Source organism: Mustela putorius, unplaced genomic scaffold (assembly GCF_011764305.1).
Source record: "Mustela putorius furo isolate JIRA1106 unplaced genomic scaffold, ASM1176430v1.1 tig00000743_pilon_pilon_pilon, whole genome shotgun sequence".
Classification (NCBI taxonomy): domain Eukaryota; kingdom Metazoa; phylum Chordata; class Mammalia; order Carnivora; family Mustelidae; genus Mustela; species Mustela putorius.
The window spans coordinates 6,496,903-6,514,734 of record NW_025421464.1 but is presented as its reverse complement, the minus strand read 5'-3'; the positions used below and the strand labels follow the sequence as shown (position 1 = coordinate 6,514,734).

Genomic DNA, 17,832 nt, shown 5'->3' with positions numbered 1-17,832 from the left:
GCCCAAGGAGACCTTCCAGAAAAACCGCCCAGGTTCCAGCTTCCCCTCGCTGCAGGAAGCTGTGCCCCCCACCTGCATTACTCTACCCCCTCCCCAACCCAGGCCTCTAGCTCTTCTTCATTCTTAGGGAACTAGAGAACAAAAAGACAGGCAAGAAAAGGAACAGAAGGGCACAAGCAGGCCCCCCATCACAGGGGGTCCTGTGTCCACAGCAGGACAGAGACAACTCAGAGAGGGGAGGGGGCATGGGCTCTCTTTTGGTCTCTCCTCCACCCCATTTCTTTCTGCTCACTTTCTCTGTCTAGCGCTCTCTCTCTCTCTCTCTCACACACACACACACACAGGCACACACACATCTGATAGAGCCCAAGAGAAAAGCAGGGAGGAAGACAGAAAGGCAGACTGTCAGACAGACAGACCTTCCCAGGCAAAGACATCCCAACTGTTCTGCTGGGCTTACAAAGACACACGGGGGTGTCCTAAGTGGGGGGGCAGGGCCCAGATGCTTTTGAAGGAATGAATGAGTGAGAATACGGTGAAATAGAGTGCAGAGAAAGACATACACGGTGAGAAAAGGTTCCCAGGCACATGTAAAAAAGACCCTCAAAATTAGCAGTGGTTTCTTTCTCTCTGGGAGGTGAGATTACAGGGAATTTTTATTTCATTCTGCACGTTCTTTTTGGTATTTTCCACCTTTTCTGCAGTGAACATGTATTACTTCTGGAACCAAAGGAAAACAATAAATGTCATTTCTAAAAGAAAGAAAATGTCCAAAGACGGGGAACAAAGGCTGTCAGAACTACAGAGGCAGCCAAGGCGTGGGGGAGGGGAGTGAGCAAACACGCACGCTCATACACTTACACACACTCTTGCTCACGCGCCCGCACACAGGCTCTTGCTCGGTCACAACCTACACAGGTACACGTACACACACTCACACACACACAGACACACACAAAACCCATTCTTTCTGCTCACAGCGGGAGCAGCCAGAGTGAAATTCCAGAAATCTCCAAGGTAAAGGGTAGAGAAGAAAAGAAAGAACAAGCAGACCAGGAAGACTAGAGACGGATGAACAGACAGTCACACACAGATCAAGCCCAGGGCGCGACTCAGCCTAGATGTTAACAATGGGCGTTCTATACCCTCATTCTTACGGTGGTTGTGGTTCTAACTTGAATGCGTTTCTCTTATTACAAAGGTAATAGCGCAATTTGTGTTCCTGACAGACACCTTTTTTTTTTAATGATGCTCTGTTTTTTGAATGAGCAAAAGAACTTATGAATGAGAGTGACCAACAGAGACAGAGGGAGAGCAAACTGGGAAGAAGCCAGCGAGGAAGCCAGCAAGGCAAAAACTGCATGGAGGGAGGCACACGTATGTGCGCATGTACACACACACACACATACACACACACGGGATGGGGCCACAGCAAGGCAGCAATTCAAAAAGGCTGCAGAGAGAGGGAAGTGGCAACAGACAGACAGCCTGATGGACATCCGGGGAATCAGACCCATGGACACACTCCCAACAGGCAGCCCAAGGAGCTCACAGAATGGGGACAAAATTCAGAGACCCGGGCAGTGGAAGGGGCACCCTCTCCCATAGACACACACTCCCCAGTCTGCAGAATGAGTTTTATGAATGAATGAAAGTGAGTGTGGATGGAATCCCCAGGGCAGGGCAGCGGGACAGGCTGCGAGGGGCACAGAGACAAACCAGGGTGTGCCAGCCGCAGGCAAGAACCAAGTGCGAGGCAGAGAAGAGGGGCAGTGGAGGGCCTGCAAGGGACAGGCACACATACGGGGTGAGATGTCCAGGGTACAACCCTACCCTGGGTCCACTCCCAGTATGCACCCAGGAGCCCCTTCTCCTGGGAAATGGGACTTCTATTGTTCCTCCGGTGCTTCTCTGTATTTTCTAAACTCTCTATCATGAAGATGAATGCGTTACCTTCGAGATCAGGAAAAAAAAAATGTGCCTTGAAAGAAAATGAAAAGAAAGAAAAATTGGACAGAGAGCGAGTAGAGATGAAGCTAGAGAGAGGGAGCAGGGAAAGGTGATGAGATGCGCGCGCGCGCACACACACACACACACATGCAGCCTGAAACTGTGGGGAAACAGGAGGAGGGGAGCAGGGAGGCGGGGCAGGGGTGGGGGAAGTGGGTAGACTGAGGTACTGAGCCCCAAATCCCCACACATCCAAGCTCCCGCAGGGAGAACACACCCCTGGAGGAGCCTGGCGGTGCTCCCAGGGTTCAGTTGGTCCCCTCAAGTCCACTGTACTGCTGCGACTGGGCTGACCCAGAGAGTGGGCAGGGGAAGGGTCTCCCAGAAAAGGGTTCCAGGGCCCAGGAACTCAAAGCAGGGCTTGGGGGAAGGAAGAAGTTGTGGCGTAAAGGTGGGCGAGCTGACCAGGCAGAGGGCAAGGCTTGAGCACAAGGGGAAAAGTGAGGCAAGAGGGAGAGAGAGAGACAGAGAGAGTACGGGAGGAGGCTGCAGGAACAGGCAGGGCCTGGAAGCTGGCTTTGTTGCACAGTGTTTAAGATCTAGAGGTGGAGGGTGTTCCTGCTCCCTGATGGCAACAGAAACAGGGAGACCACAAAGCAGCCCAGGGAGAGATGGGGCAGAGAGAGGAGTCGGCCGAGAGCTGCTTAGGGGACAACATCTGCATGAAGGTTTTCTATGGGTGTGGGGAGCAGAGGAGGAATGAGGAAGGTCCCCAGCATGGAAGCCCTGGGGACCAGGTCTCAGAAGGCGAACATGAGTTTAGATTCATGGCAAACACGAGGGTGTGAGGAGGGGGAGGTGACGGCTGGGGAGAGGGTACAGGTGGGAAGATAAGACTCCCAGGCAGTGCCCCCGGGAGCCCCAGCAGATTGGGAGCAGGCAGAGGGGGTGGGAAGAGGCCCAGATGGGAAGGCACACGGATGGCGGGCACGTACACGTGAGCGCACATGCACACACACACGCGTGCACCAGAGACCAGGAGGAAGAGGTGAGGACAGAGCCTGAGAGGAGGGAGGGAGGGAGACACGTGGCGTGAGACAGAGTCAGACATGGGCACATCTGGAAAAATCAAGGAGGAAGGAGAGGGAGGCCCAGAGATGGAGAAAGAGGGAGAGAGCAGGGGAACCGAGAGGCGGAGAGGCGGAGAGGCGCAGTGGGGACAGAAGGAGCCAGGGATCAAGTGAGTGTGGGGGAAGAGGAAAGGATAGACCCCCAGAGAGTCAAAGACAGAGCTGGCGAGGCCAAGTGCCTGAGACCTGGACGCCAGCACAGATGTCAGTGCTGCGTTAGAGAGGAGAGAGGGCAGAGGAGGGGAAGAGACACTCCCTCTCCCTCCCTCCCTGCCCCCTCCCTACACACTTGCAGGGGGCGCGCAGCCCGGCAGCCCACGGGTATTGACTGAACAGAGGGATAAAAGCCAGTGACTCACAGACCCACTCACAGACTGAGCACAAAAGCGAGAAGCCAGCAGAGAGGGGCTCTGCGGGGGGCTCTCTCTCACCCCCTCTCTCATTCTGGAGGGGCGGGGGTGTATGTGTGCGCGTGCATGTGTCTCATACACACACAGGGAATGACAATGACTCCTGGGGCTAGAGCAGGGAGAAAGCAAGACTGCAGTAGGGGGGGAGGGTCGGATGCACAGACAGACGGACCTAGAACAAGAGGAGAGTGTGTGCGCGCAGCACAGGGAGACAGACACGCGTGGGAAAACATCGGATGCTCAAAGTCCGCTAGTGCTCCAGAGAAGGAGGGATGACAGACAATCAGACGGACAGAAGACACCCTCACACAGGCTGAGAAGAAACTGGGGCCTCGGGCTTTCAGAGCAAGAGGGGAAGACAAGGGAGAGCAGGGGCTCAGGGGCCAGGCTCCACGGCCGCTCTGCCGTCCCTTCTTTTCCTCATCCACGAGTCCCTCCCGCACCTGCTCGCCCCGAGCGCCAGCCGGAGCCAGGGTGACCCAGAGCCTGGACCAGTACACAGTAGGGCAGGAGCTTTTCTGGAAGCCCCTTCCTTCCAGAAGCCACAGATAGAAAAGGCATGCCGCCAGCCCAGGATAGCCTAGATTATCCCAGGAACATGAGGGCCAGAGAAGGGAGAGTCTGGCCTTTGACAGGGGACCCTTTGAGACTCAAAAGCCATGGCGGACCAATTGTACCATGCATTATTCTTCATCCATAAAAAAAGGAATGAGGTCTTGATATGTGCCACAGTGTGGGTGAACCTCAAATAACTTAACGCTCGGTGAAAGAAGCCAGACTCAAAAGGTCACATTTTCTCTGACTCCTTTTATATGAACTATCCAGAATAGATAATCCACAGAGCAGAAAGCAGACCCACGGTTGCCAGGGACAGGAAGGGGGAGGAGAAATAGGGAATAACTGTTTAACGGGTATGGGACTTGATTTGAGGGCAAGAAAGAAAGGTTTTGGAACTAGACAAAGGTTGCGTAACATGGGAGACACACTAAATGCCACTTAGCTGTTCACTAAAATGGTTAATTTTGTTGTATGAATTCAACCTCGATAAAAAAAAAATGTTTCATTTTTTAAAAAGTAGGAATTCCTAAGCAGATGCTCAGGAAGGGATTTCCAGGTGGAAAGACCAGCACGTACAAAGGTGTAGAGGCGTGAAGGCGGGGGAGGGGGGAGGTATGGCCGAGCCGAGCCGGGGGAGGGACTTTGAAGCTGGAGACTGTAGAGGAGGTTGTGGGGGGGCACTTGACCACTTTTTGGAGGTGGGAATTGTTGGGCTGGCAGGAAGGGCTACCAAAGATGGCGAAAGTTCCCGCCACAAGACCTGAGCTCCGGACAGGAGAACAAAGGCCCAAGCAGGAATCTGAGACCCCCGCCCAGGGCTCCTGTGGACCAATGGGATCCCGATGAGCAGTGGGATATCCAAATAAGGGAAACTTGCCAAAAGACCCCTGAGCTTTCCCCAAGACCCCTTAAAAGCCCCCTCCTCCCTGCCTTGGGCGCGACTTCCGCCACTCTGCTTTCCAGAGTGGTGGAACCTCGCCCGAGGGTGCCCACCTCCTCCCGGCGCAACTTTCCTGGCTCCCCTTCTCCTGAGCCCTGAAACTTCGCCGGAGAGCGTTTTTAATAAATCTTGCCTTGCACCCACTTTGCCTGGTGTTGTGTTTATCTCGCCGGAAAAACCTTACAGGAATATACCATCCATGCCGCCTTGCCAGGAGAATGGGGGGAAACCCGAGATGGGGAGACTGGGAGGAGGCTGGTGCCTGAGCCACCAAGGGCAGGCTGCTGGAACTAGTTAGCCAAGGTCAGACTGGGAAAGCCAGGCTGGAACTAAGAAATGGGGTGAACAGGGAAAGGCACTTTTCTGCATTCGGGCCAGACAGGGCTTAGAAATTCGATTGGTCCCTCAGTCATCAAACGTGAATGCCTTCTGCTTGCAGGACAGTGTTCTAGGAGCTGGAGACACAGCACCGAACAGAAAGACTCTCCCTGCCCTCCTGAGGCACACAGCATCCTAGCAGGAAGGACCGAAGATAAGTCAATATATCCGTATATAGGATGACACCCAGCAGCGAGAAGCGCTCTAAAGACAAATAGAGCTCGGCAGGGTCAGAGAGTCATGGGGGATGCTGTTTTAGACCAAGTGGTCCGGGAAGGCCTCTCTGAAGAGGGGACTTTGGAACAGAGAACTGAAGGGCATAAGCAAGCATACAGATCTCAAGAAAGAGCCTTCTAGGCAGCAGGGACAGCAAGTGCAAATGCCCTGAGGCAGAAGCAGTGTGTTACATTTAGGGGAAGACAAGGGCAGGGAGGCTGGAGCAGCATGGGGTGAGGAGGGAAGGAAGAAGGGGAGCCAAAAGGTCTTCCCATAGGTGGAGGGGAGTGGTTTTGATATGGTTCTACAGAGACATGCCCTTGAGGGAGGTGGACCCTAGTGAGGACAGGAGGTAGAAAGGACAAAGGGAGTCATGTCAGGCTCCCAACCCCACCCTCCCGCAGGAAGTGAGAGCAGGGAACTTCAGATAGATGCCTGCACACAGATGCAGAGCTGCCACAAGAAGGAAGGGGAAGAAAGCTCAGGGAAGGCTCAGACAGAGGGCTGGGGTGGGGGGAGGGGAACCAGGGGAGCTGAGCAGGGAGGCGAGGCCCCCACACAGCCAGGGGCTCCAAGATGACGCCTAAGGGGACAGCGGTGGCACCCAGGGCTCAGCACGAGGTGTGACGCACGCTGCCTGCTTGCAGGCTTGCAAGGCGGCCAGACACAGACGGTGACGTGCAGCCCGGACAAAGCCCCCAGGAGAGGGGGTGGTGTAGAGAAGGAAGGGGGGGGATGGGAGCCGTGAGGTAGATAGAAGGGCGGCGGGATCTGTGGCCAACTGGACAGACAGGAAGCCCGTGGCATCTCCAGAGCCCCCAGAGAGAGGACACATGGACGAAATCACCCAGACAGACCCCCTACCCTCGGGGAGACACAACAAGAGACACAGCAATCCTCACAACACAGGGAGATGTGGCCAGAGGAACCCTCCCTGACACACAGACAGACATCCCTGCACGCTCCTCACTGAACATGGACGGGACTGGCCAACACACACACACACACACGCGCGCGCGCATACACACACACACACACACACACACACACACACACATAGGAAGCGCAGCTCCTCACACACCCTGGTGCATGGGGACAGGTGACCAGGCAGACCTCAAAAAGCCTGACATGAACAGAGATGTAAAGACCCTCCCTCTGAGACAGACGGAAAGACACTCTCTGACACTGGACACAGATGTGGGGGGAAGGACTGCCAGAAGGGCAAGACGGAAGGAAAGGGAAGTTGGTAGAAGAGAGATGAACATGAGAAAGAGTAGCAATGGCCATGTGCCGCACCCCTGGCTCCCCGCCTCCCAGCTCTGGGTCCCCCTGCCACGCTAGGATACCAGGCCATACAGAGGCTTTGACTCTGAGGCCTGCCCCACTGTGGGGGCACAGTCACTATTTGTTGACTGAACACATGACCGAATTTGCATGATGTCTGAAGGTCACTCTGGGAGGCCAAGTGCAGGCTAGGTCATGGCCACAGGTGGCAGGGGCAGAGGCTTTGACCCTGAGGCCTGCCCCACTGTGGGGGCACAGTCACTTTTTGTTGACTGAACACATGACCGAATTTGCATGATGTCTAAAGGTCACTCTGGGAGGCCAAGTGCAGGCTAGGTCATGGCCACAGGTGGCAGGGGCAGAGAAGCCAGTGAGGACACTGGAGCATAGACCAGGGGAGGCAACAGAACCCAGGTGAAGGCAGGGTGCTGGAATGGAGAGGAAGGAATGGGGCAAGGCCCATTTGGGGGACCATGTGAACAGGAAGGAGGCAAGGAGGGGAAAAGGGAGCGAGGACAAGGCCTGGGGTGGACCTGGGTGCTGGGTAGACTGTGGTGCCTATGGAATGTCCTGGAGGCTAGTATATAGGAGGATCTGCCCCCCCGGGGTTGGTCCTGCAAAGGGAGTGGTGAGGTCCAGAGTGAGTGAGGTCAACAGGCTGGGGCGGGAAGGGAGGGCAAGACACAGAGAAAGAGCCATCTGGGAGGTAGGGGGAGAGCACAGGGGTGCAGAGTCACCAAGGTCTGCAGAGGCAGGACCCGGGTTTGCTGGCAGGTGGGAGAGGTCGCTGTGGGAGCCGTTTGGGGGCTGGACGGGGAAGGGGAGGGTAGTGAAGTGCTGACATGAAGACAGCCCTGGGATGGGAAGGGGAGGAGAAGGACGGGGCCTGGAGGAGGCGGTTCTGCCCTGGGAGAGATGGACCCCGAGTGTGGACAGGTCAGGGGCTTAGCTCCAAGATCCCGGCTACAGACCCAGCGGCAATGGGTGGACTGCGGGCAAAGAGAATTTGCAAATGGGGCTGGGGAGATGTGAGGGGCAGCAGGCAAGGGTGAGGCCAGAGCTGGGGTGGACCCACCCCCTCCCCCAGCACCAGCCAGCTCTCAGCCACCGCTCTCTCGAGACAGCGCAGGAAGAAAGGAGGAGAGAGAGAGACAAATAGAGCCAGGCTCACCTGGAAAAATCTAGATGGAGCCCCCAGGAGCAGGAGAAGAGCGGCAGAGGTGGGGGAAGCAGTGAGCGAGGGGGAGGCGGTGGGTGAGTGGGGACACACACACACACACACACACACACACACTCCTGTAGTGACGCACAGAATGGGAAGCCGAATTCAATAATGGCTTAGAGACAAAGCAGGGGGAGCGGGAGAGAGGGAGGGCGGAAGACACACAGCCCTGTCTTAAGAGGCACAAACAATTGCTGAGGGAAAGAACAAAGATGAGGAACTCTGGGAAGGGAAGCAAAACTAGGGAAGTTCTCAGACAGTCAGAATGTTACCCAGTGAGAACCGCACCCCCCACCCCACCCCCCCCCCCGCCCCGCGCCTGGGTAAACAGTAACTAAAAACAGGACAAATAGGACGGGGTGGGGGGGTGGCAGTCATGGGAGAAGGAGGCTGTTGGGCACTGGGACATCTGGATCCACAGGTGTAGACACATGTAAAATTCACTGAGATTTTTCATTTGTGAAAAGGTTTGTGCATTGTGTGGTATGTAAGTTATTTTATTTAATTTTTACTGAGAGAAAGGATAAGAGAGGGAAGGAAAGAGGTGTGTGTCAGACAGGGAGAGAGGAACAGAGACACACACACAACAATGCCCAGGTAGGAGCAAACCCTGACAAAATCTGATGAAAAGGGACATAAAAAGGTAATGTGACCAAGGAACACTGACGTCTGGACCCTCATATGGAAAGGGTGGGAGACTCCAGGAAAGACTTGAATGAGGTGGGGGTCCCCCCCGGGCAGGAAGGAAATCACTAACACTGGCCCCCGAGCTAGGGGCACCAAGGGTGGAGTCTCCTGGAGCAAGTGTCTACCCCTGTGGCATGGCCGGGCCAGGGTGACCTGCTCGGGGCGGTGCCACAGACATGTGGGGCCAGGGGTGGGGATGGTGCTGAGGCTGGGGTAAGCCTCAAGGGGTGCAAGGTGTGTGTGGGGGGGTGTTGGTGAGGGGCCCGGGAGTTCACACAGAAGGGCAGGGGGGCGATGGAGGCTGATGCGGGAGCCGCGATGGCTCAGCGGTGTGCAGGGGAAGACAACAGGGGGCCCAGCAAGGGGGGTTAAGAAAGGGGCCTCGAACTAACTCCCAGACACACGGACGGACGGATGGATACACAGACAGATCACCGTATGCTTATCCGCAGAATGAAAACAAATGCCGGACAGAGCCTCAGAGATGGACGTGGAAGGAGAAAAAGAGAGTTTGGGGATGTGGGAGAGAGACAGAAAATCCAGATGGAGCCGGAGCGGGGATGGGGAGTAAGTAGAGAGCAAGAGGGTGAGAGGAAATCTGTCACACACACACACACACACACACACACACACACACACACACAGCTGGGCAGGAACAGCGGTCTCAGGATGAGTGTTCTAGGAAGAGCCGAGGAGGAGGACCTCCCCCCACCCTGCCCGGGCGGATGGCAATGACCGTCCAAGTGCTGAAGGGGCAGCAGCTGCCCAGCCTGGAAAGCCAGCAAGCCTGCAGGGCGGGGAGGAGGGGAGCAGGCTCAGGGACCCCCGACTGGGCCACACAGATGCGACCTAAGCCTGCGAGGCTCCGAACAAGTGTTGCAGGCTGAGTAAATGAGGGGAGAGCCTGTTGTGGGACACAGCCACACACGTGTGTGTGCGCGCGTGCACACACACACACACACACACACACGTGGCTGTGTGGTCACATCTGGGTGGGAAAGCCTACCTCCTGCTGGGGAATGCAGAATCACTCTAAAGCTCAGAGGCAGACAGAGGGACAAAGAAAGACAGACAAAGAGAGGGAGAAAGACCCAGAGGGGGAGGGGGAGGCGACAGACAGACACAAACACAAGCAGGACACAGAGGTCTCAAACCAGGCTGTGCGACGGCCCTGAGGGAGGAGCTGGGAAAGAGAAGACTGAGAAGGAGACTGAAGGAAGGAGGATGAAGAGAAAGATCGACTGAGGAGGAGAGAGATGCACCCGAGCCCCCCTGGGCCGCCTCTTGGAGCGGCTTAAATGAGGATTTTATATCTGAATGAATGAAATGTCTGAATGCATGTGAGGTAGAGCCCGTGCTGGATTCAGGCAACAGCGAGGGAGTCGGGGGGGCCATATGCCACACACAGCACCCTTCCTCACACACACCACACACCACACATCACACACACACACACACCACATACACACACCACACACACCACTCCCCTTCACACACCACCCCTCATGCACATCACAAACACACACCACACAGCCACTCCACCTCACACAACGTCCCTCACACACACACCACACACCACACTACTACCACTCACATACCGTCCCTCACACACCAAACAGCACCCCTTCTCACACACACACGCACACACATCACTACCCCTTACACACTGTCCCTCATGCACACCACACAGCACCCCTTCTCACACACACCACACACACTACTACCCCTCACACACCATCCCTCACACACACCACACACACAACACTACCCCTCACACACCGTCCCTTGCACACACACCACATATATCACCCCCCACACATCCCTCACACACCACACACCACCTCCTCTCACACACACACACCACTACCCTCACACACCACCCCTCACACACACACACCACTACCCTCACACACCACCCCTCACACACACATACCACTACCCTTCACACACTGTCCCTCACACGTGCCACACACCACCCCTCACACATGCCACATGTACCACACACACTATTCTACATACATGCCACACGGATGTTATGTACACCCCACATGTGCTACACCACACACACCACATATTTTCCACATACACACCATACACATACCACATGTGTGTGCACACGGACAAATGTAGGAAGCTCAGAGAAAAGACAAGACTCAGATAAGCCCCCGAGTTAAAAGGGAAGGAGAAAAATGGGAGATAAACACACAGAAAAGCAGGAGACTTCCATGGGCCTTTCTCTCCCTCTCCCAGTGTCCATCTGGATGTCTGTCCGTCTCCCTCTTGGGCTTTTTCACACACCGTCCCAGCCACAGGACTGAGAAGATGTGGTGACTCGGTGGCCAGCCCACCCTGGCTCTGCTGGCCCCCACCTCCTGGCCTTTGTCCCCTCCCTCACCTGTTGCTCCTCACCCTCAGGCCTTGCTCAGCCCTGCCTCCTTGGGGAACCCCTGGGCCCTCTGTTCACATGCAGGACCCCATCCCTCCTCTCCCGGAACCATCTGCTGTGCCTGCTCATCGGTCCCAGACAGGAAGTGCCATGTCCAGCCAGCTTCCCAGCGAGGAGGGCAGAAGGCCAGAGGGACAGACAACAGGACCCCATGTTTATTGGGGGGATGAACGAACTAGTGGGGGGACCCCAGAGAAAGGGACAAAGCTGCTAGAGCAAGAGAGAGCTGGACAGACAGAGACAGAGACAGCGTGGTGGGGCGGGGGGGGGACACTCCACTGAAGTCAAGGGCAAACCACAGGGGGCGGAATGGAGCAGGAATTGCCAAGAGGGTAGGAGGCAAAGTGGACAAGGGCCTGCCGGAAACAGCATTTACCAAGGCCAGGCACAGAGGAGATGCTCAGGAAGCCCACAGCCCACAGTACTTTTAGGGACCCACAAAAAAAAATTAATTGCTCTTCAAATCAGAAGACAAATAATCTTTTAGCTCCAATTTCTTTAAGTAAACCCTGCACCCAACATGGGACTCAAACTCATGACCCCCTGAGGGTGCGACAAAGCAAAAGATGAACATCTAATGAGACCACCGCAAGGGGGAGGCCTGGGAGGGAGCAGAAGCAGACAGAAGACAGACAGATGGACACACGGAGAGACACAGACCCAGGACCCCATGGGTCACCCTCGGAGGCCGGCACAGGTCTGGGCACTGGGTGGGACGAGCCCTCGGGTAGAAAGGGCTGGGGACACCGAGGGCTAGAGGAGTGACAGACAGATGGACAGAGCTCCATCCACCCCCCACCCAGACCTCCTTCCCCAGCTGTTCCCATCTCTGTCTCTGTGTTTCTCTCTGTCTCTGTTCATCTCTGTCTCTCTGCAAACCACAGCTTCTTGGAGCCCGTGGGAGAAAAATGGGAAAAGATGAGATGAGAGCAAATGCAGACAATAGGCCTCATGGGTGTGTGTGTGTGTGTGCACAGGTGTGTGTGCGCACAGGTGTGTGTGTGCACATGCCTTCAGCACAGGGTCTGGTCAGAATTTCAGGAGGTGGAGAGGAGATGAAAGCAGCAGAGGATGAGCGAAGAGAGCCACAGCCGGGAGGCAGCAGGGAGCAGGGGCGTGCACGTGCCCCCCACACACCCCTGGCCCACACATACACACACACACTGCACGCACTGGAAGTGCAGCTGTGGAAAGGAGGCTGGTGAAACCCCGGGGAGCAGAGGCAGGGAGGGGCGGAGAAAGACACACCCGGCACAGAGGGCCTAACAGAGACGCAGGCGGGCGCAGGGGCTCACATCTCCGCAGGGGCCACGGCCACATGGGCTGCGGCCACACAGGCCCAGGACAGATCTTCACTCCGAGCTTTCCACATGAATGTCTGACCGAATGGGCCAGTAACCCACAGCAAGAACCAGTGACCACAAGCCAGAGCACAGACAGACAGACAGACACATTCTGAGAGAGAGAAGGGGACACGGGGACCAATGGGCAGAGAACAGATAACAGACCCCGATGGACACACACACAGACACATGCCCCGCCCTCTCTAGGGGCAAGGGGATGGGGTGGGGGCAGCAATTATGGTGTTTTCGTGGGGGCTTCTCTGTATCTTTCCTACCTTGTGATGAGGATTATGTATTATTTTTTTCATGAGGGAAAATATCTAATTTTCCTCCAAGAACAAAATGTATGCAGAGTAAGGGGTAAACCACTGAAGGCGCCTGGGGGGCTCAGTCAGTTAAGCATTTGCCTTCAGCTCAGGTCATGATCTCGGGGGCCTGGGACCGAGTCCCACGTCAGGCTTCCTGCTCCACAGGGAGTCTTCTTCTCCCTCTGCCCCTTCTCCCTCTCCTCTCAATCTCTCTCTCTCAGATTATTAAAAAAAATTTTTTTTTTTTCAGAGAAAAACCAGCGAAATCAGGAAGGGAAGGTGGAGAGGACAGGGGGTTCCAGGGTCCCCGGTCCCTGGAATGGGCTCGAATCTGGACAGTGCTGTGGGAGGAGCAGGCAGCGGGGCTGTGAGACAGTGGTCCCAGTGGACTGCACACCTCTGACCTCTCCATTCTGTCTCTCTCACGATGAGTCGAGCAAAAGCAAACTGGACAGAAGCCCAGAGGAGGGAGTCAAAATCAGAGAAGGAGCCGGAGACCAGGGGTGGAAGGGAGAGAGGCTTTCCTTCCTCCCTTCTCTGACTGGACACCATCCATGTGAGACCATTTAGGTGCATCAGCTAGAACTTCCCCAGTCCTTCAGCTCTTGTTCTAGTCGGTGAGCTTCGTGAACTGGTTCAACAACCCTTGCAAGGTCCAGGGGGTTGAGAAAGCTCCAGCAGGTGGTCTGTGGCTTCTGAGATGTGTTTTGAAGGATGAATAGGAGTTTGCCAGGTTGCAGAGAGAAAAGAAAGGGCATTCTCCATGGGCAAAAGCATGGAGGTGTGGGAGCACCTGAGGAAGAATCAGAAGCTGGAGAGATTGATAAGGAAGAAAATCTGTGCGACAGAGACGCAAAGAAACTGGAGAAATAGACAGCGGCCAGGCACAGAGAAGAAGAGAAACCAGCAACGGTCCAAAACGGAGAGACACATATAGAAACAGAGACAGAAAATCAGAAGCACACACAGCTGCACTGGAAACTATAGAGAAGTGGGGGAAGGGGGTGAGTAGGGAAGAGAATAGAAAGAAAAAAAAAAAAAGTGTTGAGACTGAGAGCAAGGGCCAGACAGCCATAGAGAGCTGGAGAGGCAGACAGAGGAAAGAGATGGAGAGAGACAGAGAGACACAGAGGGAGACACATGCAGAGAAACGCAGAGCGAGAGAGAGAGGTGCAGAGAAAAGAGGCTCCACCTTCCCCCACGCCCTGGGAATTGGGGGGGTCCTGACCACCCCTCAGCACTGTGCAGGTGCCCTCTCCACCAACTGTATGGGGTGAGTGCTTTGTCCCTGTCCCTACTGGGACTGAGACACATCCCTGGCCTGCTGGCGCCTTCCTAAGCACAGCCCCTGCCCGCCCCTGCCCACATGGGCCCTCCCAGGAGTGACCAGTGCTGTGTGTGCCCTCCATGCCCACAGAACCAGCTGTACACTTTGGGGTCCAGGCCCCAGGAGCCTAGAGCTGAAGCACCAATTTCCTGGATTATGTTCACGTGATACACACACCGCTGGAGAAAACAGAAACATGGGCTTCGTACCCCGTGGATACCCAGGTCCATGCTCACCCCAGGAGCCTGCAGGCTACCAGACACCAAGACAGGTGTGCATACAGACACACACAGCCCTGGGCAAACAGATGCCCAATCTCCCAGTCACATACCCATGTGAACAAAAGGTTGACTCCACGAGACACACAGTCCTGGGAGCCCGGACTCACAGAAGACCTGCACACATGCCCACACACACCCACACAGTCGTGCATGAATAAACGAACCCACGCACACAACCTCATGAACATGAAGGAATACACGTCCTAGGCACACACTCCCAGGAGCAAGCAGAAGACACAAGCCACCAACATTCATGTTCCAAGAGCGCACACACCCATGGTGTCTCTGGGTGTCCGTGCTGACCTGGGTACCAGGGGATTTGGCTTGTGAAAATTCTACTGCAGAGAGACATGTCCAAATTTTGAAATTTGCTTTTAATTAGACCATTATTATGGCCAGAGGTGACACACAGATGCATGTGTGATCTGATGTAAAAGAAATTTCTTCATGTAGGTTGTTGCACAGAACTACCCAGTTGGGTCCCTTTGGGTGGGGGGAAAGGGGAGGAGAGGAAAGGTCTTTGGATTTTTCTAGAGGGCCCAGGAATTTTGTGGCTCCAGCCCCACCCCAGCCCAGCACTCTGGGGGAACACACAGCAAACCCAGACACATGACCCCTTAAACACACCCACAACCCCACACTGGCCCGACCGTCCCACCAGGCCCCCAGGATGCTAACTGCCACCACACACCCAGGGCATCTGCGACCTGAACTGCTCATGCTCTGGGAGTCCTGGCTTCGTGGCTCACACAAAAGCCAGCCTTCCGCCAGGTGCAGATACGTACACACAGCAGCCACATTCCAAAGTGGCTGTCTCCAGCCTGATCGTGTCTCCCCCTGGCCTGGAGCCCTCTAGCCACCAGTGGGGCCTGAACAAAGGCTCCTCTGACCACAGTCAGGCCTCACATCCCGTCCCGCTCACTCTGCAGCACACGGTAGATGCTCAATAAACCACTGGTCAAACTCTGAGGTCTGTTTGTGTTTAATCAGACAATATGCAAAGTATTTACAACCAATTCTGGATCCCCCCTCCCCCCCAAGCCTGGGCCGTGAAATGTGGGACCCCCAGGCCCCACCCAGCGCTGGGGGGGGTCCCCTAGGCCTCTGCATAGTCATCTGAAATCTACAAAACACTGTTTATTTTTAAAAAAAGAAGAAGAAGAAGAACAGTATTAGGACACCTTATACAAAGGGCCCCGGGCAGCTGGAAGGGGGCTTGAGAATGCACCGGGGTAAGCGAGCCCAGATTTGACCGGGACAGACAGCAGACTTGCGTCATAAACATGGATGAAAGGAAAAGTTGAAATTTCATGGGCAGGCCCCACATGGCCTCCTTCCCTGCTGGCGGGGCCCGCCTGGCTCGAGAACCCCCGGCAGCAGGGGTGTTATTGCTATGGTGGGGGGGCTGTGGGGGGAGAGGCACAACACGTCCAGGGAAACAGAGCAGGGGAGCGTTTTTACATGTTAAATATGGACACACATGGAGGAACACACACGTGCACACACACAACACACATACACGTACGTAGGGGCCCTGGGCAGCAGGCCCACAAACCGTCAGCCACCCATTTTTAAGATGGGCACACTGAGGCCCAGGGAGAAGCCACCACATACCCCAAGGCCAAACACCAAAGCGAGGGCCAGTGCGCCTCTAGATGCCCCCGGCTGGGCTCACCAGCTGATGCCAGGCCACAGGGGTCCGGAGCAGAGCAGGTGCAGGGCCCACAGCCTCCCAGGAAGACAGACACTGCAGCCCAAAGAGGATGCAAGGGCCACCCACAGTCCCACAGCCAGGTCTGGGGCCTGGCAGCAGATGCTCCCCCTCTCGTTAGGTACTCCTTTCGCTACTCATGAGTTATGGGGTGCCCCCCCTTAGGGAGGAGAGCAGGCGTCAGGCATTGAAATGACACAGGACACACCAGGGGAAGGAAGACGAGGGGTTCTCTCCTGAGGCCACGGCCTCCCAACCACTTGGATCTTCTATTTCTGTTTGATTGCCTCCAGAGCCCGAGAGCTCACTCTCTTTCATGGCTGGCTAGCTCCAAGGATGAAAATCCACCCACGTTCTGATTGACATCTGCTACCTGACTCCTGCCTCAACAGCCCTCTTTCCTAGCTCCGCCCTGTCTGCCTCCACTCCCTCCCTGCACGACAGGCCTGCTAGGCGGGTGGTGGCAGCCGCCTTGGGCCCCTGGTCCCCTGGGCTGCCCCAGTCTGTCCAAGAACAATCTTGTTGGTTCCTGAGGAAGACAGAGGGAGCACCGGGTTCCAAACCCACCTCAACCCTGAACTGCTCTGTGGTTTTGGGCAAATCACATCCCCTCTCTGGACTGTCTCCCTATGGGTACTGTGAGGACAAGGAATTGGTGATCTCTAAGGGTCCCTCAGGTCTAAGAACAGGACTCGAGGGGGGTGCCTATGCTCCCCACCAGCATGAAGCCACGCTACACTTCAGCTGCCCAGCCTGGGAGCCACGGCAGAGGAGTCTGGACCCAGCAGCTTCCACCAACAGGTGTTTCTGAAATGGACGGCAAGGGGCAGGGTGGCAGGCAGGCCGAGGGCCGGGGCCTGCCGCTCCTCTTTGGAAAGGCTCTTCGGCCAGCTCTGGAGGCAGACCTGGGGGCACATGGAAGTGGGAAGGGGCCCACGCGAGGAGCAGGCTGAGGCTGGGAAAAGGTGTCCTCAGCCTGTCCTTCTCCCGCTTCCTCCCGCTGAGCTGCACAGAGCCCCACGAGGGAAGGCTGGAAGGATGCAGGTGGCTGGCGCAGGAGCCTGGACGCAGTCACCGTGCCAGCCTTGGACCCTGTACCCAGGGCTGCCCCGGGTCCCAAACCCTTCTGTGCCACAAAAGAGGGAGGGGCCTCATCACTGGCGTGTCAGCCCCACAGAGGGGATCAACGTGGGCAGGCAGAGGGAGGCAAGACCTGACATCAGGGGCCCCCCAGCCCAGGATCCAAGCCGAAAAGCCCGTCTGGCCCTGCAGCCTGCCCCCCTATAGGTTCTCTCCGGGCTGGTACTGGGGCTCGGTGGACGTGAAGTAGTCCTCCAGGAAGGCCTGCAGGTACTCGAAGGTGGGCCGTTCCTCCGGCTCCTTCCGCCAGCACTGGCACATGAGGTCGTGCAGGGATTCGGGACACTCAGGTGGGCAGGGCATCCGGTAGCCCCGCTCAACCTGGTCCAGCACCTCTCGGTTGACCATCCCTGTGGGAGGGGAGAGGCGTGAGGGGACGGGCTCCAGTGAGGAAAGTCGGGTAGGGGCAGGAGGATGAGGACAACAGAGAGGGCCTCTCACCCAGGATGGGGTAGGGTGACCATGGGTAACTCCCCTCCCCAAGGCTGAGAGCCCCGACCA

The 17,832-nt window shown here is 56.2% G+C and overlaps 1 protein-coding gene across 4 annotated transcripts in view; it reads right to left on the bottom strand.

Moving 5' to 3' along the window:
* Positions 1 to 15,446: 15,446 nt before the first annotated feature.
* Positions 15,447 to 17,832, bottom strand: part of SRC (SRC proto-oncogene, non-receptor tyrosine kinase) — a 50,450-nt gene continuing 48,064 nt past the window's right edge. For all 4 annotated transcript variants that reach the window (XM_045084186.1, XM_045084185.1, XM_045084187.1 and 1 more), the window contains one exon: positions 15,447 to 17,681. In XM_045084186.1, the coding sequence (XP_044940121.1) occupies positions 17,473 to 17,681 (209 nt within the window). In that variant the 3' untranslated portion in view covers positions 15,447 to 17,472. The remainder of the gene's footprint in view (positions 17,682 to 17,832) is intronic.